General features: G+C 39.4%; 1 protein-coding gene across 13 annotated transcripts in view; it reads left to right on the top strand.

Annotated features, from left to right (window-relative positions):
* Nucleotides 1-20655, top strand: part of PAM (peptidylglycine alpha-amidating monooxygenase) — a 262191-nt gene that overhangs the window by 152410 nt on the left and 89126 nt on the right. For all 13 annotated transcript variants that reach the window (XM_081132109.1, XM_081132114.1, XM_081132121.1 and 10 more), the window contains 3 exons: nucleotides 7261-7348; nucleotides 17561-17646; nucleotides 18961-19044. In XM_081132109.1, the coding sequence (XP_080988235.1) occupies nucleotides 7261-7348; nucleotides 17561-17646; nucleotides 18961-19044 (258 nt within the window). The remainder of the gene's footprint in view (nucleotides 1-7260; nucleotides 7349-17560; nucleotides 17647-18960; nucleotides 19045-20655) is intronic.

Below are 20655 nucleotides of genomic sequence, written 5' to 3'. Positions count from 1 at the left end.
AAAATATATACATCTAGAGATTATCAAAATGTAACTGATGGATGTTAACTAGACTTATTATGCTGATGATTTCATAATATATACAAATATCGAATCGTTATATTGTACACCTTAAACAATTATAATGTTATATGTCAATTACATGTCAATAAAAAATATATATATGTATATATAAAAAAGTAACTGACATGTGGACATAGTTGTTTTAATGCAGTAATATCAAAATGCCACCCCCAACCCCACACCCCCAGTAAAATGGCCAATCCAGAGAGCCTGGGTCTGAGTCAGAATTGATGTGTAAATGTCCTGCAGTGGCAAGGGGTGTGTGGCACTTTGACAGTCATACTGAACTAGCCATTTCAGCTATTTCAGTGGGGGAACTTCTCTAAAGATCAATATGAATGTTTTTGGTCAAGGAAGATTTCCTGAGAGAAATAGGCAAGATTTGATCTGGGTCAGGGAAGGAGGGAAGGCGGTCTCTTTGGATCTGCAGAGGGGAGGACAATATTCCAGTGGCCAATGGTGTGAGCAGTGAAGGAGCACGCTGGGCAGGAGTGTGGGCCTTGCTCCTTGCTAAGCTGTGTGGCCCAGGACAAGTTCCTCGGCCTCTCTCGCCTCAGGCTCGTCTGTGTGGGGGAAAAGAGACCAGGCTCCTGTGGGCATTGTGAGAAGTAAATGAGCCTGGCAGAGGGCAAGCCCTCAGGAAATGTTAGTGCTTCTGGCTGTTAGTGAGGTGGGCTGTCAGATGCGAGTGCAGCGTGGAGTTGCAGGCTGTTGTATTAGAAACCTGGTGGCCAGCAGGCTGGTGCAGTGTCACGCATGACCTGGAAAGGCAAGAGGAAGGATATGGGTTTGATTCGGGAGGAAATTAATTGGGGACTGTTGTAGGAGTGACATTAAAAAACTGAGCTTAATGAAGCTTATGCTATTTTATCTTGCATAGCCTGGCTGATAAAGTGTATTTATTGATTTATGTAGTTGGTTCTGGCATATACCAATAAGTTCAGTTTTAAACGGTATATCATCTAGAAGTTGAATTCTTTTTTTGTGCTAAAATTCCTTTATTTGGAGGTGAGGGTTATTTCATTTTTAACTTGTGTTCGATTTGTGGGCCCGCTCAGGTATCTTATTTCTTGGATAATTTGGCAACAGTAGTTTAAAGTCCTTATAAACCACATTAAGGATGCTTTCTGAATTGTATATCATTGTCCATGCTAGTGAGAGTTAATGACAATTTCTCTATTAAATTTTCTGATTAAAATGCTCAAGCAGAAGGCCTCTGTGTTAGTGTAGAATTGCTTTATGGGTGTGCGGAAGCTGGCAGAAGATAATCTAATCTGCCATTGCTGTGGGTTTCTAACATGCTGCCAAATGGACTGTACTGCTGTGAGCCTTACATTTTTCTGATCCTTTTGGCTCAGCTGCAAGATGATGCACATTAAGGCTGATCATATCCTACATTTAAGTTACAATTTAGAGCATTATCTTCAGTTCCTATGAACGGTTGTCGAAGTATAATCTTTATTTTTTGGAAATAAAGAACTATTTATGTGAGTGATACTAAAATTTGGGGGCCTGTAATGGTTTTTCCATTATGACAACTCCTTTACATTATTGTTTCTTGAACCTTACATCTCTCTGTTCTCTCAGTATTGAAACAACTCTAAAGAGTCAACTAATTTTTACCTTCGGAAACTCTTTTTACATATTTATTTTAAAAGAAACCTTGTTTTTACTATTTGTCCTATACATTTAAAAGAGCGAGGCAATCCAGGTTAACTAAGATGAATTAGCTGAACTCTCAATATGCTCATACAGTACAATATATTCAGCCACTGAAAATGTTAATTGTAGTCAGAGTCACCTGTTACTCATCTGTGAAACTTTTCAAAGATACACTTGCCTGGAGAGGTAAATGACATATTCTGAAGGAAGGGGCAGGACTGATCTAGCGTGGACCCTGGGCAGCTGTATTTTGAGCAAGGTAATACTGATGCACAGAACCAAGTGAAAAGTACTGTTGACAAAAATTGTTTAGTAACATAGTAACATGTAAAAATACCGACAGTATGCAAAACAAACTGTTTATTGTGTGTAATATGGTTACACTTGGAGGAAAAAAGAAACAGAGTTAGCAATAATTATCTCTAATGATATATACAGACAGCAAATCTAGAATACCTATTAAGTTCTGGAGACCCAAACTTGCACTTGAAAATCAGTTCTTTTCTATTCAAAAGGTTAATTATCCATAGTCTGTAGTACTCCTTTACTGCATATCTTTAGCTACAGAGGGTGTTCCTTCCATGGTCAGTAGTAATTTAGGGTTGGTTATGTGTGCATGGATATCTCCTTAATCTCTCTTTCCTCCCCTTGGCTATAGGTGTTCTTTAAAGTCTTTCTACGTCCTGGGTCTGACAGATGTGTCAAAATTTGACATGCAAACCCGGATATCATCTTGGAAAGGAAAATAGAAAGCCAAGTGCTAAATGAAATTCTGTCTTAGTCTCACATTCTTAGTGTATTTTATGGCCCTGATTGTAGTCTGATGTTAGCTAAAAGAGGCCATAAATCCCCAACAACCTCATGCAGTTAGAACACATTTTGCTTCGAACTCCAGAAAACAGACCTAGTTATCTCCATGCTCAGTGTGTCGCCCACACACATACTCTCAGGTCTTTCATTTCAGATGGCATTAATAAATCCTTCAACCTATGCGCTGTGTGTCATCATATTTCCTTTAATTAATATGCATGAGTCACTATTTCTGGAGTTTTAGTCCTTCAGAAGATTTTGGGTCCCAGGACTTAAGTCACAGTTATCTGCCTATGAAATGTCCCCTGATCTTCTGCATCAGGCATTCTGAACTGTTAACACCCTTTGAGACGGAAGTACCATTTCCGCTTAAGCAACGGTCATCTTATTATTGAGTTAGAAGTGTCAGTGGCCGTTTTAGTCCCATCAGATACAACGTTCCCGTGGTTGCTCACAAGGCTGTGTTTTTGCCTGTGTGGCCATCCTGAGGCTGCCTTTGTTTATCCTGCCTGTCTGAACCGCACACTCAGATGCAGTTGTTTTCAGTATTAGCCTCTAGTTGCTTCCCCTTGGATATTTTATTTATTTGCTGTACGATGGGAGAAAAAGAAAGAAGGGGGGATTTCTTTTAAGATGTGATTTTCAACTATCTTTCCATATTCTGTTTTGTGTAGCGTTGGAATCTCCAGCCTGCTGAGTGGACCTCATTGTTATTTATTTACCGGGCGGGGCCTTGTTTTGCACAGGCAGGCCTAGTCAATAGGACTGGAGCAAGCCCAGCAAGGAGCCTGGCGGCCAGTCTTCTCCCAGCTGACTCCTCCCACCACTGGTGGCAGGCCATTCAGTGAAATTGTCTTAAGTCCTGCTTGATTTTATGGTATCTGCTGTTTGTTTTAGATTCACATTTTGATGTGACAATCTTTTTGCTGGAGGTCTTTCTCATTTCAACTTGCAATGAAGTGTACTTTGAGCTATAACAATACAAGTATTTCAGTATACTCTTTTCGTTAGGATATGAAAAAGTTGTTCAGGTGCTTGTTTGCACTCTGTGCTAATAATTTACTTAGCATTTAAATTAGATCTTGAGTTTCTGAAAGAATGTACGAGTCAGTGTTTATGAAAGGGAATTCTGAGGAATTTTCTTTTACTACCACTTAAAGATATTGATCTGCTTCTGTGGAGGAGGTAGAACTTTACTCTCAAGTGGTTTTTTTTTGGCTGATCTAATAATCAAATAGACATGAGACAGGTTAACAGGAGAAAATAACCAAATTTAATTACATATATATGTATATATATATATATATATATATATATATATATATCCCATATATAGAGTCAGAGACCCTACATACATGAGAGGTTCATAGACAGAAAGGGCAAATGGTTGTATAAGACATTCTGAGCTAGGGACAAGGTAATGCAACTTGGGGCTTCAGAAGGTAACTGCAAGGAGACCACATGCTTAGCAATTATTAGTTTCCACTGCGATATACATAGGCAAAAAGTCATTTCTGGTGATAACGCTCATCATGTGCCAGGCTCCTAATTAAAATTCTAGATAGTTAAGGGAGGGGAGCCGAAGTTTCTTTGAGCCTGTAGGGTCTCAGTTGCCTTTAGCTTAAAATAATCCCCATACCACTGAGGCACATCTTGGGGTGGTTTGTTCTGAACCCTACGTTTCTCATTATAGAAACTAAACTTAAACACGTGTCTAGTAAGCAGTTTCTAAAATACTATGTCAGAAGGAGACAAAAAAATCAGAGAATAGTGAGAGAAGTTACACTTTGAATAATTTTTGCCCTTTACTTTACATTGGACAATTGGAAGGTCACCTTGCATAAGCAGGGGCTCAGGCAAAACATTCAACTTTCATTCCTAATGAAAAGCCACAGAGATTATATATTGTCTTCATGATCTATTCCTCTCTCAACAGGTCTCCTCTCTCTGTTCTTACCTGAGCCTTTTGCTTAGTAAGATTTTATTTTAGAAATTTAATGGTAGCCTACTCCTCTTTCAAAATGTTGCACTACACAGTGCATTAATATAAAAAAGAAACTGTGGGGTCTCCTGCACGGATCCTGACAGCTCAGAGCTTTCTTTAAAACTTGTCCTGAGCCTTCTTTGTGGTTCTACTTTCATTTTTGGTGCTTTTGCCCACCCTCCTGGCTTCAAAGTTCAATTTTTGAGTGATTTCCAAATATTCCGTTCTCTTCTTTCTTGAATAAGAGTTACACAATTCTAGTATTCTGCAGGATATTTCCAATTGGTTTGTTCAGTTAGTTCTGAATTTTTAGCTGACACCTCAAACTCACATTGTTTTGCATCCAATAGGTTTTTAAAAAATTAAATCTATTGTGGTAACATTGATTAATAACATTATATAATTTTGGGGTATATAAGATTATATTTCAGCATCTGTGCACTCTATTGCATGCTCGCTACCTGAAGTCTAGTTTATTTCTTTTACCATAATTTGGCCCCCCATACGCCTGGGTTGCCCTCTCCCTGCCCCCTTCCCCTCTGGTAACTACCGCTCTGTTGTCTGTATTAAGTAGTTTGTTCTGTTAGTTTGTTACTTTTTGTTTTGTTCCACATGTAAGTGAAATGATACAGCTTTTTTCCATCTCCACCTGACTTATTTCACTTAGCATAATACCTTCATGATCCATCCATGTTGTTGCAGATAGCAATATTTCATCTTATTTTATGGCTAAGTAGTATTGTGTTATACACATACACATACACCCCCCCCCCCCACACACACACACACACATCTTTTGTATTCAGTCATTTGTCAGTGGACACTTAGGCTGTTTCTGTGTCTTGGCTATTGTAAATAATGGTACATTAAACACAGGGGTACATATATCTTTATGAATTTAATTCTTGATAAAATACACTTGGTCATGTTGGTTCACAGCAGAAATTCCCAGAATAATTCAATTTTAGGAAATCTGTTGATGTAATTCACCCATAATAAAAGAACTGGAGGGGGATGGGAGCCGTGTGATCATCTCTGTGGGTTCTGAAAAGCGGAGGAGTTTGCCTCGTTGGACAAACCCCTCCTGGATGGGCACAGAGAAACTAAAAAAAAAAGACTGGAAGGTGGATACAGCTGGATCAAAAAGTTATAGATGCCCATGGAGTGATATAAGCCATTGACAAATGAATGTAACATAAAGTGTATCCCATACCAAAACAGATTTAAGGTGGATAAAAGACAAATAAAGACCAGATGCTCCCACCTCAGGGCTTTTTCAGTTCCCTTCTGCGGGGAATGATCCCCTGGGAGGACTGTGGGGGAGAGGAAGGAGGTCCTGCCCTCCGTGAGAGTGTCTGTGAGATAGAATCCCTCTTCTCCCTCCTGTTTCTCTTGCTAACAAACTAAGACTTGGCAACAATATGATTTTCTATGATTTGCGAACTGTGGTAACTTCCAGTTGATCCTTCCAAATATCTTCTTCAGCCTCTTAGGCTGATTGTGTTCTTTCGTAGTAGAAACCAAGGCCTCAGGTTACGTCAGGTCCATTTTCCAGCCATCCTCTGTTAGCTTTTTAAATGGTGGTACAAAAATCTCAAGATGTGGGTTTTTTTTAGGCTTTAAAGTCTTATTTTCAGTGCAGTGAATGAAAGGCTTTTTATTTTCCCTGAAAGTTGTTAAGATGTCTCAGAGTAGGTGGCCTGTGTTTTCTGATCAGCCACACTTTGCAAGTCATGGTGCTATAGTAGAACATATTTTATTTTAAATACTCATGTCTCGGACACATATTTTAGCACTAAATGATGCTTTATTAATTTTATCAAGCAGACAAAAAGAGCTAAAAGATGCAGTTTTACACACACTTGAGACTGAAAATCATGTTAGGCTAGTTAGCATTTCCACGTGTAAAGGTGACTTGTAAACCGCCCCTAAAGACAGCATTTTGAGAGTAGACAAAAGAAGATGCGCCAAACCCAAAACAGCAAAGGGAGCTCATGCTCAATATTGATCTTACATAATAGTACACTTAGCTTTGATTTTTTTCTTTGTTTTACCTCTGAACTGATTTTTGTTTGTTTTAATGTCTTTCAACCACTATTGTTAGGAGAAAAAGAGAAAGGACCTTGTGTAAGTTTCAGTATCCCTTTATAACAAGTGCACAGCGCTCATCCTGGACAGTAATTTCTGTAGTTTTGTAAAGATATGTTTTCCAGTTTTCTAGTAAATTGTTTTTCCAGACCACATCCTAGTGGCTACTGTTATTCTAAGGTGGTAATAAGCTTGTATTATGAATCCTTTTGCTCCTGTTTGACCACTCACTGTGGTTTCTGTTTTGTGCAGTGTTGTGCAGTGTTTTTATGGTATTCAGCACTCTGCTGAAATCTGGAAGGAAATATATTGTAAATCCATAGCCTGAGGCTTTCATTTTATACCCACATAATGCTCCCATCACTTTAAAAGGCGTCTTCTGTTAAAAAGTGTGCATGGGTAGATGTGTAGTTTCAGCCTACTAATTAATTATTTTCTTTTTGTTATGTAATAGTTTACTATTGTACTAAATTAAATGATCAAATCATGTTCATCTTAAGGAATAAGACAGTATATGCAGCCAGGCCATTCTATCCTAACAGTATCAAAACATCTTGTAATACAGCTACTTGAATTATTGAATCGTCTCTTGTGACATTTGTGCACAGAAGTGTAACTTGTATCCACATTCATGTATTATTTTCTCTTAACAGTTGACTTCAAACCTCATGCCAGCATGGATACTGTCCACCACATGTTGCTTTTTGGATGCAATATGCCTTCCTCCACTGGAAGTTACTGGTAAGGCATAATGGGCTCATACTACAAAGGAGTGTAGAAAATGTGTTTTTAATAAGTACAGAATGCATCTGTGCAAATATTTTATAACTGATTAATAAATAGGCAGAATTTTTTTTTTTTTTTAGAAAAGAACTTTGTTCTTTCGCATCCAGTAGTTCTCATGTTTTGATTATCATAGTTATTTAATCTGCTCTGGAGCACATCCATGAGTCTTTGATTTAATAAGTATATGTCATCATAGGAGTGTGTCGAGGTGCATACAGCTTGAAAAGGAACACTAAAAATTTAAATAATGAGTACTCTGATGCTTATTTTTTTAAGTTCATAAATATAGCACCCTGGCTGTGCTCATTGAGCACTCTTTTATTCCAGACACCGTGCTAGGTGATCTGTACAGCATTTCATTTATCCTAACGTCTCCGCAAAGCAGATGTTATTCATAACCCTGACTTTACAGACAAGAAGCCAGAAACTCAGAGATTCAGTAACTTGCTTAAGGTAACACAGCTGGTTAGTGTCAGACCAGGTTTGAACCCTAGGCTGTCTGGTTCCAAATCTAGTTATTTCTGTTTCACCACACGGTGTCTCATTTATTCAAGTAAACTGTTGCAGTTTTAGAATTTATTTTAATCACTGTGGTGAGCCTTAATATCCTGTCATGAACAATCAGTAAACATCTATTAAATGCTAGTTACATGTCAGAGCTGCAGCAGATGCTGTGGGGGGTTCTAAGATAGATATGTTTTCTACCCCCAGAAGCTTCCAACATAATTATGGCTTGAGATCTTCTCTTTCACTTTGTTCTTTGGTGGTAAGAAGATCAGTGAACTTTGAAAATAGCTGTGCATTTTAAGCCTCATATGTAACACCAATAGCCAGAACCACTGTTACATATTTAACAGCACAGAATGAGTGTGCCTTTCTTTGCATTGGGAAGGGGTCTGTTTTGTAGTCCTGTTTCTGCATAATCACATAGACTGATAGACCTTTCTCTGAGCATCCCAATACTGACAGGGCTGATGCGAGGCACACAGCAACTGCTTTCTAGTCGTTTTTATAATAAACAATTGTTATATGTATTTGGTACTGTTAAAACACAAGGCAATTAGTGGAAATCTCCTTGGACCAAATAACATCAAAGCATTTGTTAATAGGCTTAAGTATTTGATGAAAGGGGCATATCACATAGGAACCCCACTCACATGATTGGGTTTATGTCAAAATGGAGCCAGGGAATCACAGTTAATACTCTTTGATATCAACATTCCAGTTTTTTGCTCTTCAGTAAATTTTGGTAAATAAATTTTGGAATTAAAAGATTATTCCCTGGACAGCTTTTCTGAATCTGATTCAGCAAGTCACGTCCTTTGGTTTTTATGTTTTAAAAATATTTCTTCTGAAATTAGCAAAATTTACCTTTGGATTAAAATGATTAGAAATAGGTAGAAGGGATGTGAACTGAAAAATCTGTTTCGCTTCACCTTGGTTGAAGAGAATGAGTAAAAAAATAAAACAAACAAACAAAAAAGCTCGGCCAGGCGTGGCTCAGCGGTTGAGCATCGACCTGGGATCCAGGCGATAGGGGTTCGATTCCTGGTCAGGGCACATGCCCGGGTTGCGGGCTCGATCAATGACTCTCTCATCATTGATGTTTCCATCTCTCTCTCTCCCTCTCCTTTTCTCTCTCTGAAATCAATAAAGATATATTAAAAAAAGAAAAAAGAAAACGTCACTTAAATGTTATGGCTCTAATTACTTAAGGGAAAGTATTTAAAATGAACCAAGCCTAGTTCATTGTTCTCATGTTAAGGGAATATCAGAGCAAACATTATTTTGTCCATTTTAAAATATTTGTTCATACTCTTTAATACACCATTTTGATATTAAGCCTTTCCATAGAACTTTTAAGTTGGGGAAAGAGAATTCAAAGAAAAATGTAAATGAAAGTGAAAACAGTAATTTTGAGTAACGTAATTGCTAGATGTATTATTTTGCTAAAATTATTACTGGAAAAACAACATTGTAGAGAGATAGAGTAATAAACTCACTGGCTAGATTCCCTGGGCGTGTTACCTTCCCACGTGGGCTGGCCCTGGTTTCTTCATGTCATCGGGAGACTCTCACTAGATCATTTATAGAACTCCTTTATGCTCTAAAATGCCATAGTTCTGTGACTCCAAGTTGCATGCAAACGGCGGGTCAGATTGGAAAGGCATCGCTATTAGGAGTTGGAGATGTATGCACTGGTTGAATCACCTCAAGCAGGCAGTCTACTGTGGTTTGCCATTCAGCTGCATCATTAAGTAATTGGAATTCTTAATGACATTATACCCATAGCATTTTAAATAGATTTTAAAAATCTGTCTGGCAGCCCATATTTCCACTTAATCAGTAGGCTTGTTATAATTGACACTGTAACCATAAAACAAAGTCAGTAACCGTTGCTGTTACTCATCTTTTTCTAACCAAGCCCAAAGTGTTCAGCTAACATTTAAGTAGGATCTGTGTGAAAACCGTCTGTTGTCTGTTCAGTGTGAAAACTGGGAGATACGCATTAAGTAAAACTGTTCTGGTGACTCTGGCTTCCGCAGTCCAGCCTCGCTCTCCATTGAAAGGTGGGATAGACTTTTTTTATCTCCCAATATTTAGCAAAATCCATTGGTCTTTAATGAATTAGAGCTTGCAGGATATTTTATGGGCTGAACTTTTCAGTTGCTTCACAAAAACATCCTCTGCTCCCTACTCCCAGTGCTACGCAGACTCAGCCCTGGAAACAGACAGCGGATGTTTTCCAGCTGCTTATCTGTCCCACCTGAATTCTATTACTAATAGCACAAATCCATCACTGTCAAAAGCCCTGCATTATTTTTCTAAGATAATTAAGTCATGGAATTGATCACGCTCATTTTACAAATGCAAATCTGTTTTTCAGCTGCTCTGAGATATATACAGTACTTAAAAGATTTCCAAATTTTCATATATTTTTGGTTATTATACCTATAGTGATTTTTGACACTTAAGAATATCAAGAACCTATTCACGTGCTAGGGAAGTCTGTATGGGAATACAGAGGGGTTTTAGTGAAAGAAGAAAAAGCTAATATTAGGATATTTTAACATCAAAACATTAAGCTGGGATTTCTTCTCTTTACTGTTGGTTAGATAAGCTTTCCCTGTTTTCACTTGACTCTTCCGTTTTCATTGCCAGCAGGTTGGCAAATAGGTCTGTGTCTCTCATAAAGTAAACATTTCCCCCTGAAATTATGAAGTTATAATTCATCCCTTGTCTTCAGGCAGCACTTTTAATATCGAGGCAAAGAGCTATTCTGATGATGTTTCACTGCTGCACTGCCCTCCTTTGCTCTCTGTAATTGCCTCTTTCTACTGTTCATTAAAATATATTTACAGTTATATTAAGTTTACATGAAAATAGTAGACACAGCATGAAGCAGTTTTCATTATGTAGTCATTTTAATTTTGAAGTTTTTTTCCTCTGCACATATTCTAGTCTTTTGTGTCTCGTTCCAAATTAGCAGCTCACACTGGTAATGTGTCTAGTTAATTATATGCATGTGCATTTAAATTGCATACATTGATGTGAACCTTTTAATATACCGTGGGGTGGTCCCTTTATAGTTAGAGTGGGCCTGGTGCTCAATTCCGAATTTACATACCTCTCGAGGATGCAAATAAGGACCAGCTGGTGGAAAAGCAGCAGCTCTGCTGGCCCACGCAAAGAAGGGAAGAGTACCTGTCAGATGTAGCCCGTATACCTTCTTTTCCTAGGCTTTTAGAGAAAACAAAACATCTAGGGCCCAACAGAGCGCCAAGATTGGAGCAAACAGCAATAGCATGATTTGTTGGACTTCGTTTGTGCTTGCAGACTTAATTCGAAGCATAGCATTCTAAGTTCCTCAGATTTGTTGGCTAAAGAGGAGCCATCGGTGAGCAGATGCTCTTTCGGGCCTTTTAGAGTCAGCAAGGAAATAAGGTGTTGAAAACTGAGTCATTTAGATATAGAATTTAATTACTGCTCTCCACTAAAAAATGGCAAACTTTAGGAAATCTTGGAAATTGAAATACTGCATTTATCTATTCTATGTATTCTTTCTCTAGTTTTTTTTACTCTAACGATAACATTTTTAAAAATAATGAGCAGTTAGCTACAGAGAGTTCCAGGCTTTGAAAATCATGGTATTTTCTTCATATAAACTGTTTCGGCATTTGGGGTAATCCTGGTGCACTGTCTTTTTGTAACGTGAGATTGCATAGGCTCATGCACCTTTATTCTGCTGAGCACGGCACTTAAGGCTTAAAGCAATTTACGACTGCCCACCCCAGGACTGCGTTCATAATATTCCGTGACTAAAGTGAATGGGCTTCTTAAGTGTCCTGCTTTGTACTTTGACGAGATCTTCTATGCAAAGCTAAAATTATGTTTAGCCTTAGCAGTTAATTTTTTATTTGAACACTATTCCTAATGACGCTTATTATGGCCATCTATTCTTTACAAACGAAATATGGCTTCTGTAGGTTGTTTGATCTTTTTTGAAAAGAAGAATCCCAGCTGATTAAATGAGGCTGTTTCTGGCTGTTCTAACCTGGAATCATTCTCCAGCTGAAGCAGCAGTGCCTTACCGTCCTATGAAGCTTCAGCTTAAATCCCTTTCAACTGCTCCTATTTGTTAACCACCTGCTGTGTCTTTTTAAATGCCACTGTCTCCACAGGGTTACAGATGTTGATGAGGGGAAGGAGAAAATGGCTAAAACATATACGTAAATATAGAGAGAGAGAAGCCTGTATGCGAAACACTCTGCTTGGTTACTCACTTAAATGACTTTTCTTCAGGGTGATGTTACTGAAGCGTCCTTGCCTCCCTCAGGAGGACCACGACGCTTTGCTTGAGAACGGCGTTTGCATTTGCTGCCTCTGTGTACCCTCTCCATGTCCTCGCTACCTGTCACCTGTACACTGTGCGGCAAGGTTCACAGTGTGCCTTCTGCAGTCCCCTCTTTGTTTCCTCCATAACAAACTTCTAAAGTTAAACGTACATAACATCCTTGTCAGTATAAATAAAAACAACACCGTCTCCCAAATCCACCCTTTTCCTTGTTTGAAGCACTGTGAAATGTGCCTTTGAGTGTAGTAGCAGAGTTTCGACATACATTTTTGCTAGGCTAAAATTAATTGTATTTGTTTCTGCTTTAACATCGTAATAGATTTATATTATATTGCATATCAGGATAGTATAATAGGTCATCATTAAAGAACTTTTGGCATCTTTAACTCCTAGTCACCAACGATCATATTTCTTGGCTGATTTTTAGATGCCTGGATTAGAGGCGTTGATAGGAGTTCCTTAGCCCCTGATCAGTTCCTTGTAGACTAGTATCAACTTGAATAAGATAGAATGTCATAGATGTAACTGTTTTGACAGTTTCAACAGAAACAAACATTACATAATATTGGGCATTAATTTTTCTTCTAAAGAGACTAATCTTTATGTTAAACAGAATAGCAATATTATATACCACAGCACTCACTTAACATTTAACATTTAACTTAGAGCCAGAACTTTGAAATCACAGCGTCTTTCGTTCAAGTCTCAGTTCTAGTACTTGATAGTAATAATAAATATTATTCATATTATTGAACCTGTATTGGGCTGTTTCCTCACCTGTAAAATGAGGATATTAATCCTGCCTGGTTGGGCCATTGTGAAGGGTGAGGGTAATGTGGTTGGCACAGTGGCTGACACATAGAAGTACTTAATAAGTGGTAGCTGTTATTCTTCTTCATTTATTAATAAAATGTTTATTTACTATCCACTATGTGCAAACGCTTTGTTAGGCACTGAGAGTTTGGTGTGGGCAAAACAGACACACTTGCTCTTATGGACTCGACTGCTTCTCTAGTCTCACGGAGGGTTATGGGCACTGTGGCGCTGTGGATCAGGCTGCGGCTTGTAACTAGCTCTCCCATGAAGTATCCTGATAATTACCATGTTAGTGCACACCCATTGCACTGAAATTCACATAGGGTTTGCCTGAATTGGGAAATATGTTCTCTGGGTTTATAGACACTTAATGAAATTAGAATACCTGACTCAGTGGATGCAATTTTGAAAGGTACAGACATTTCCATATATGCCATTGATTTATGTTGTGTTTCTTAAAGAAATGTTCTAACTTTGGATTCATTTTCCCGTGGTTCTGTTGGAGACTAAATGTGTTAAAATTGGAATTAAAGGCCATACAGACTTAACTTGAGGGCCTGATAATTTTATTTAAAAAAAAATTTTTTTTAGGCAAAAGAAGAAATGAGTTATCAGTTCTGATCTTCCCTGAGTAACCTTGGGTTTTAAACAGCCTTTAATAGATACAACCGGAGAGGATTTTAACTGTCAGTCGTGCTTTATTTGGATAATTCAAAATGACAGGCTAGCACTTTTCAGTTCTTGGCATCGTCTAAAAATATTCCTGCCGTCTGAATGGTTTCCCCGTGGATTAGGGGTGAAAAGGTTCTACAGCAAAGGTTCAAGAGTCTGGAATGGTTTTATTTTCAAATGGTAATTCTCATCATTTCTGCAATGAATGCTAGGAAGCCACAAGGGAGCTATGTGAATCTTTTCACAATTAATTGGCTTAATCTGGAGGAGCCTTTAGGAGAAGCTGCTATAAGAATAAGGAGCCTGGTTGATGAGGCCTGAAATTACAACAGCCATTGATCAAGGGTTGGTTACATTGCTTCCTAACCTTAAGACTCTTCTTATTAACAAGGACAGTAAAAATCCTGCTTTGGGAGGACCGTTTTTGGAGAGCCAAAATATGCAGTATCACCTTTTTCTTGTTGGTATTTTTCTGTGGAGAAAATATGATGCTATCTATGGTCATTTAAAATGGGAAATGGAAATCTGGGAACGAAGAGGTGGAGGGATTTGATCCCGGCGCTCGCTGCCACTCTCCTGTGGCTTCCGTTATAGAATCCATGGCTCTCAGCCTCTTGTTTTCCCTCTTCCTCAGTCCTGTCACTCATTACATTTTAGGATTAGTTTCAATATCCCAGTAAGTCATTCTTCACTCAGCCTTGAGTTGTGCACATTCTTTAAAAAAAAAAAAAAAATCATAAAACAGGATTCTAAAAATCAAACCAAACTTTGCTTTTGAAGGTCTTCTTTTACCAGAACTGATAACAGAACTAAATAGAAGATCATTGTCTCTTTGCGGATAAGTCAGAAGAACTTGTGTAGAATTTGAGTTTAGAATTTCATGCACAAATTGCAGCCGTAGCTCAGATGTGACAGTAGTCGCCAAAGCTTATCTTCATAGGACACCTTTCTCTGCCTACAAAGCATTCTCACAAATTGAAATAGAAGGCGGTATGACAGCCAGAGGTTTGAATCGTGGCTCGACTGTGTGACCTTAGCGGTTATTCACACTCTCTGAGCTTATTCGGCTGTAAAGTGTAACCTACTTGCAGTGTTCTTGTGGGAATAAATAGAAGCTTGTTTGTACAAAAACACCAGGCAAGCAGTAATTCAAATTTATCATTATTTAATATTACAGTTAAAATTTCTTAACTAAATTTTTTAAAAAAAATTTTATACTTGTCATTTCAATACAATTTAGGTCACTTCAGTTCTTTAAGTATTTGTATATGAAAACTTAAAATCATACTTAGCAGTTCACTTCGGCAGACATTTCTGGAATAGTTACTAAATGTCAGGCAGGGTTGTAAGTGTTGGGAGCACAGCCCGAAAGTTCTGACGCCAGCCTTCAGTGTGCACAGCCTGGTTGAAGAGGAGATACATGAGCCGATCCTCAGGATGAGCGCTGTGGTTCAAGAACGAAGTTGGGTGGGGTGGGATCAGAGAAAGCTTCCCTGAGGCGGGAGATTTGAGCAGAGTCTTGCAAGAGAAGGTGAGTAGGACAGGTTTGTCAGGCAGAGAGCTAGGGAAGGGGTTCTCCAGGCAAAGGGAGCAGTGGAGAAGACAGGGATTAGGGATCTGGCAGCCACTTGGCATGACCAAAAAGTTTTTATTTTTTTCTGGAGCTGTAACAGTGTCCCAGATCACGAAAGGCCTCATGCTACAATGTTTGGGTTTTGTTTTGATGTTATTCTTGGGAAGCATTTGAAAGATTTTGTGCCAGCAAGTGACATAATCAAGTATGTCACTTAGAAAAATTTACTAAACCAGTCTTCTCTATTATATTTCCTTCTGGTTCTTACTAGTCACACACATAGCAGCAGAGGAAATAATTATCTTGTTTAACCTAAGACTGTCATCACATGGATGTGAGACACTGTACCTTTATGGTCTTTTGTTGAAAGCTATGAAAATTGTCACACAGATCTTTAAGTTTCAGTAGCTGACAGCAGCGAGATACAAAGTTCATCACATCTGACAATCTCATTTTTTAAACCATTATAGCCTGAGGCCAAGTGCTTCTGTGCACTGTCCAGGACCCTCAGCCTTTTAGTACACTTGGCACAAGGACGTCACAGACATTTGTTCCAATGCACAAGTCTCACGTGGTAAGGTAATGATCCTTCACCACAAGTATATTGTTCTTGACAGTGACCAGTAAGAAACCACTGGTTGATGTGTTTCACATGGCACATTACCCAGTTTCTTTCTGCAGCCTGATTTATAGAAGCAAGAATTTTTGCCGAAGGTGACCTTCCGGAGACATCCTGGTCCCGGGTCCCTCCCCGCCTTCACTGAGACAGGTAACAGTTGTCTGTACTTACGGCCTGTGCTTCACCCCATTTCTGGCTATAAGCAGGAAACATGTTAGGAGTCCCTTCCTGTGAATATGAAGGTACTTCTCACCAGTGGTTTTCTTATTTGTGACCTGGCTCTTCTCCAGGTTTCTAGCCCCAGTTTCTGACCTCTTTAGGAAGTGGCCACGGTCTGCCCTTCCGTCCCCTCCAGGCCAAGGGCAGTGCACGTTTTCTCCTCTGTGAGCCAGCCTCCTGCCCGAGCAGCCGTGTTTGCTCTTATGCATGATCGTCCTCAAACCTTTCAGATCTGCCTAAACTCCTGATTCTGACCTTGTTTGGTGCTAATTTCTCAAAACACAATATAAAGACAGCATAAATATGTCACCTAATGGTGTTTTGAACAAATCTAATTCTGTAACAGAACAAACTAAGAGATATAGTGTAATGAGGGGTAAACAACCGTGTGGTTTGGGGTCAGACAGCTTACCGTTTATGAGATTGGGTCCACCAGTGAAGGTACCGATGTGCTGGTTACCTTACTGGGTGCCCTGCACGCATCACCGTCACAGCCCCACCGGGCAGGTTTCTGTACAGGCCTCCTCGGGCTGATAGACATGCTCAAGATACGCAGCTGTGAGGGAGATTGTGGGATTCGGCTCCAGATGCCTTTCTGCCTCTGCTCCTTCCACCATCCAACCCTGCCTCTCAACAGTGAATCTTAGATAACGTGAACGTTTTGTTAGATGATGCATTCCCCAGTATTATACTTTGAGGTGTATAAAGTGCTTTCACTCAGTTGACTTGCTGAGTAACTCTGTGAGGTAAGTACAAGAATCTCTGTTTTACAAGAGAGAAAACTGAGGCTCTCTGAGATACAGGGACTTGCACAACATGAAACAACTTGTAAGTGACGCACCAGTATTCATAAACTTAAACAAAATCATATATAGATATGTGTGTGTATATATATATATATCTAAACACCAAGAGCCCTTTAAGTGGTGCATGCGTGGATGTTCACCGTACTAAGCATAGGCACTGCATACTGTTTGTTGCAACAGCTAAAGACCTATCAATAACACTGGTCCCCAAAGGAGAAAGGTGTTCCGTTTCTTTTAATCCACTTCTAAACTTCCTGTGCATTAGCTTTGGTTTATTCAGACTCTCTATGTGATGCTTATTTTTCTACCTGATTATATCGTGTACGTTCCACAAATGAACATATTGAATTAGAAATTGTATGTCTGTCTCACAGGGTTGTTTTACACTGGGCAATAAACAAATCTTTTATATGTGCTTTCTTTTCACACTGAAAAATACTCTTTGCTGCAGTCTTCATTAGGATCTTAAAGCTGATGTGACTACAGTGATAATAGTACTTTACTTTGTTTTCATACATTTTCCCCTATCCCTCCCCACCATGGTGAGTGACTTAATGCATTTTACTACTTGAACCTTCGTTTATAGCTACTTTTTTCTTTCTTTCAGGTTTTGTGATGAAGGGACCTGTACAGATGAAGCCAACATTCTGTATGCCTGGGCAAGAAATGCGCCCCCTACCAGACTCCCCAAAGGTACGTCTGAGGCCTCTTGGATGGTCTTGTAGTCACTGCTTAATTTCTGATTCCAAAGCACTTTTTATTGTATGCCCCTTCCGACAGTTGTTGACAATGTTCCGTCCTGCAGTTTCACACTAAAAAAGGACCTGTATTGCCTGCTTCGTACTGAAAAGGTTTCATTTAGATAGCTACTCTCTCTCCACTTCTCTTTGGTTAAGAAATTTGCCCAGATGACAGTGAAGATAGAAAACAACCAAGTTCACCTCAGGCCACCTTTGGCCTCGGGCACATTGGTTTTGCCAGCAGGAGCATTTCATGAGCCAGGAGAGCTAGGAATGAAATAAACTGCCATTTCAGCAAACAGGTTTTTTTTATAGTCCTGGAACCTGGGCATTGAGTGTGATGCCAAACCTCAGCTGGCTTTCTGACTTCACCTCTAAATACTGTTTGCAGCTTCCAGTGTGTGAGCGAATTACTAGACTCTGTTTTATTACCTGAATCTTTCTTAGTATCAAAGTGGATATGCAGTTCTGTTACCAAGTAGGGCTGGCAGGGTTAGGGGACAGCGGCTTGGGAAGCACACGCTGCTCTCTGACCTGCCTAACTCATGTCAGCTCTAAGTGACGTCTGTTTTGCTTTGCTTCAAATGAGCCTCAGGATCGTCTCTGTGGTTAACCAGGCAGCCATTGCCAAGCAAGTTTGGAAATTAATAAGGGGGCCAGTCATGAATATGTTGACATTTTAAAGACCCACAAGTAGAGCAGATAGAAAAAGAAATTTCTCTACTTCTCAGTATTTTCTCTGTAGGTAATTTTTAGCAAACTCTACTAATAGTAAGACTGTTAGGAACCCTTCAGAGTCCAAAAATTTCTTGGCATACTAGAGTTTGTAAGCTACTTGGTAATGGTTTCCGCAGTGTCATTTTGGCAGATTCCTGTTTTCATATGGAAAGAAAAGTAATTCCTTCGAGATGCTCTAAGAAGTCTATTTCCTATATTCAGTCAGAAAATAAAAACACATATGAATATATACAAAGTCAGATGTCAGTTATATAATCAAGGACAGAATTTGTTTTGCTTTATTGCGTTTCTTTCAAAAGAAAGAGGGTACTGTGTATAAAATGCTATCAGAGCTTTGAGAAGGATTGATAGATTATCTTAGAAGTTGTCAGTAAATGCCTCGTTTACTTTCATTTTCATGTAACATAATTTCATATGCGATATGCTATTTTATTTCCCTTTGGATTTCACAGATCCGCAACCCAAGATTAGCTCCGTTTTAGAATTCCATTTCTAAAATATTAATTTATCATCTTCTGTAAATCTTTAGGTGTTGGATTCCGAGTTGGAGGAGAGACTGGAAGTAAATACTTTGTACTGCAAGTACACTATGGGGATATTAGTGCATTCGGAGGTAAGTTTTAAAATATTGGAACTCAGCACAACTTTCAGTACTATATTGTTTAAAATATATATATTATTATCCACATAATAAAATGAAGACTTGACCACACCGTCTTCCCACTAGGAAACAACTGCTTTTGTTTCTTTTAATTCGGGACTGCTGGGGAAATGACTTTTCTTTTGAAGGGCGTGTTATCTTACACACCTTGCTGTGCTTTCTCCTGCGCTGACTTCAGGGTGCTTTGGCTTTCCAGTGTATTATCTCATCTGCCTGCTTCTGTTAGGGGATTCCTTCCAAGCAGCACTGTCAGAAAGTGTAGGGACTAGTAAATTATTTAATTCTGTAAGCAAGCCCTTGGGAGAGTCAGCAAGTTTTGCAGGAACAGCGAGGCTCGCCGACGCTCGGCTCGTGGCAGCGCTTTGTCCACAGTCCACGCGTTGCACGTCACGAACTCACCCGGTGCCCACGCGTGCAGAAACCACCCGCCCCCAGACAGCGCTGCCGAGCGCTGCCCCGCACACCTGCCGCTCGCCCCGAGCTTCCTGCGCAGTTCACGGAAATGCTCCTTTTCTCATGACAGAGTCATTAACCCGAGGAAGGGGCCCGTGCCCAAGGCAGCCGGGACCGGTGCCTGTTCTGCCTTCTGCTGCTTAGTCAGAGGCCCCCTGCGCTCCAGGGTCACGCTCCGGCGTTCGCGGGGGTGTAGATATTCAGCAGCCTTCTCCTTGGCTGTCAGCTTCCATACTGTCTTGCTGACTTACGCATATTCCCCACGCTCTCTAATTTAGCATTATATTTCTGTTAATTAATCCGATACAGTTTCCCCTCCAGACATATTGGCTTTCTGTCCCACGGCTAAGTCTAGAAGTACGTGTCCACCTCCGCCTGTGAATGTCCGGGGCCTTTGCTGCGACGCCCCATAGGTTCTCAGCATCCAAGACAGGGGCAGTAAATGCATCTTTCTCTGGAAAAAGATGTTGGAAAAAATACCTTTATGTCATTGAAAAATTATAATTAGTTCTTCAGTCAGATATATTATCAATTAAGCAAGCTCCTGTGGACCAGCCTGTGAATCCAACTTCCAAAGAAAATTTTTTATATTAAAAACATGCTTTGAGTTATACAGAAATAGCTTTTCATTTTGGAAACAGAACCTAGTCTTACACTGCTAACTATCTATAGTGCTAAGACAAGGTTTTGTTGAAGACAAAGGAATAATTAATGTTTGTGTTTAAGGAACAAAGGCAGAAATTATCTGCTCTAAAAATGTACTGTGTTGGCATCAGTGGAACAGGCGGACTCTAAGCCTACTGACTTCCAAAGCATTGACAATACAATTGTAATTTTTTCTAAAAAGGCAAGGAAGGGAAGCTTTCCCTGACCACCACAACTAACATACCCACTCATACTCCCCTCTCTCCACACTATATCCCTCCATAGAAGCCCTAGACTTTACTTTTCAACCTAATTCTTCTTAGCTTTGTAATACCTCCTAACAGATACCGCATTGATGCCCTAGGGAAATAGATGATATTTACTAGTTCTTAAAATATATTACTGTAATAATTTAATTTAAATTAACTTATTACTGATGAGGAATTTGGACCTAGAGATTATTAT

The sequence above is a fragment of the Miniopterus schreibersii genome, assembly GCF_964146895.1.
Source record: "Miniopterus schreibersii genome assembly, chromosome: 3".
Classification (NCBI taxonomy): Eukaryota; Metazoa; Chordata; class Mammalia; order Chiroptera; family Miniopteridae; genus Miniopterus; species Miniopterus schreibersii.
Note: the sequence above shows the minus strand (reverse complement) of the source record. Positions and strands in the feature narration are given on the sequence as shown.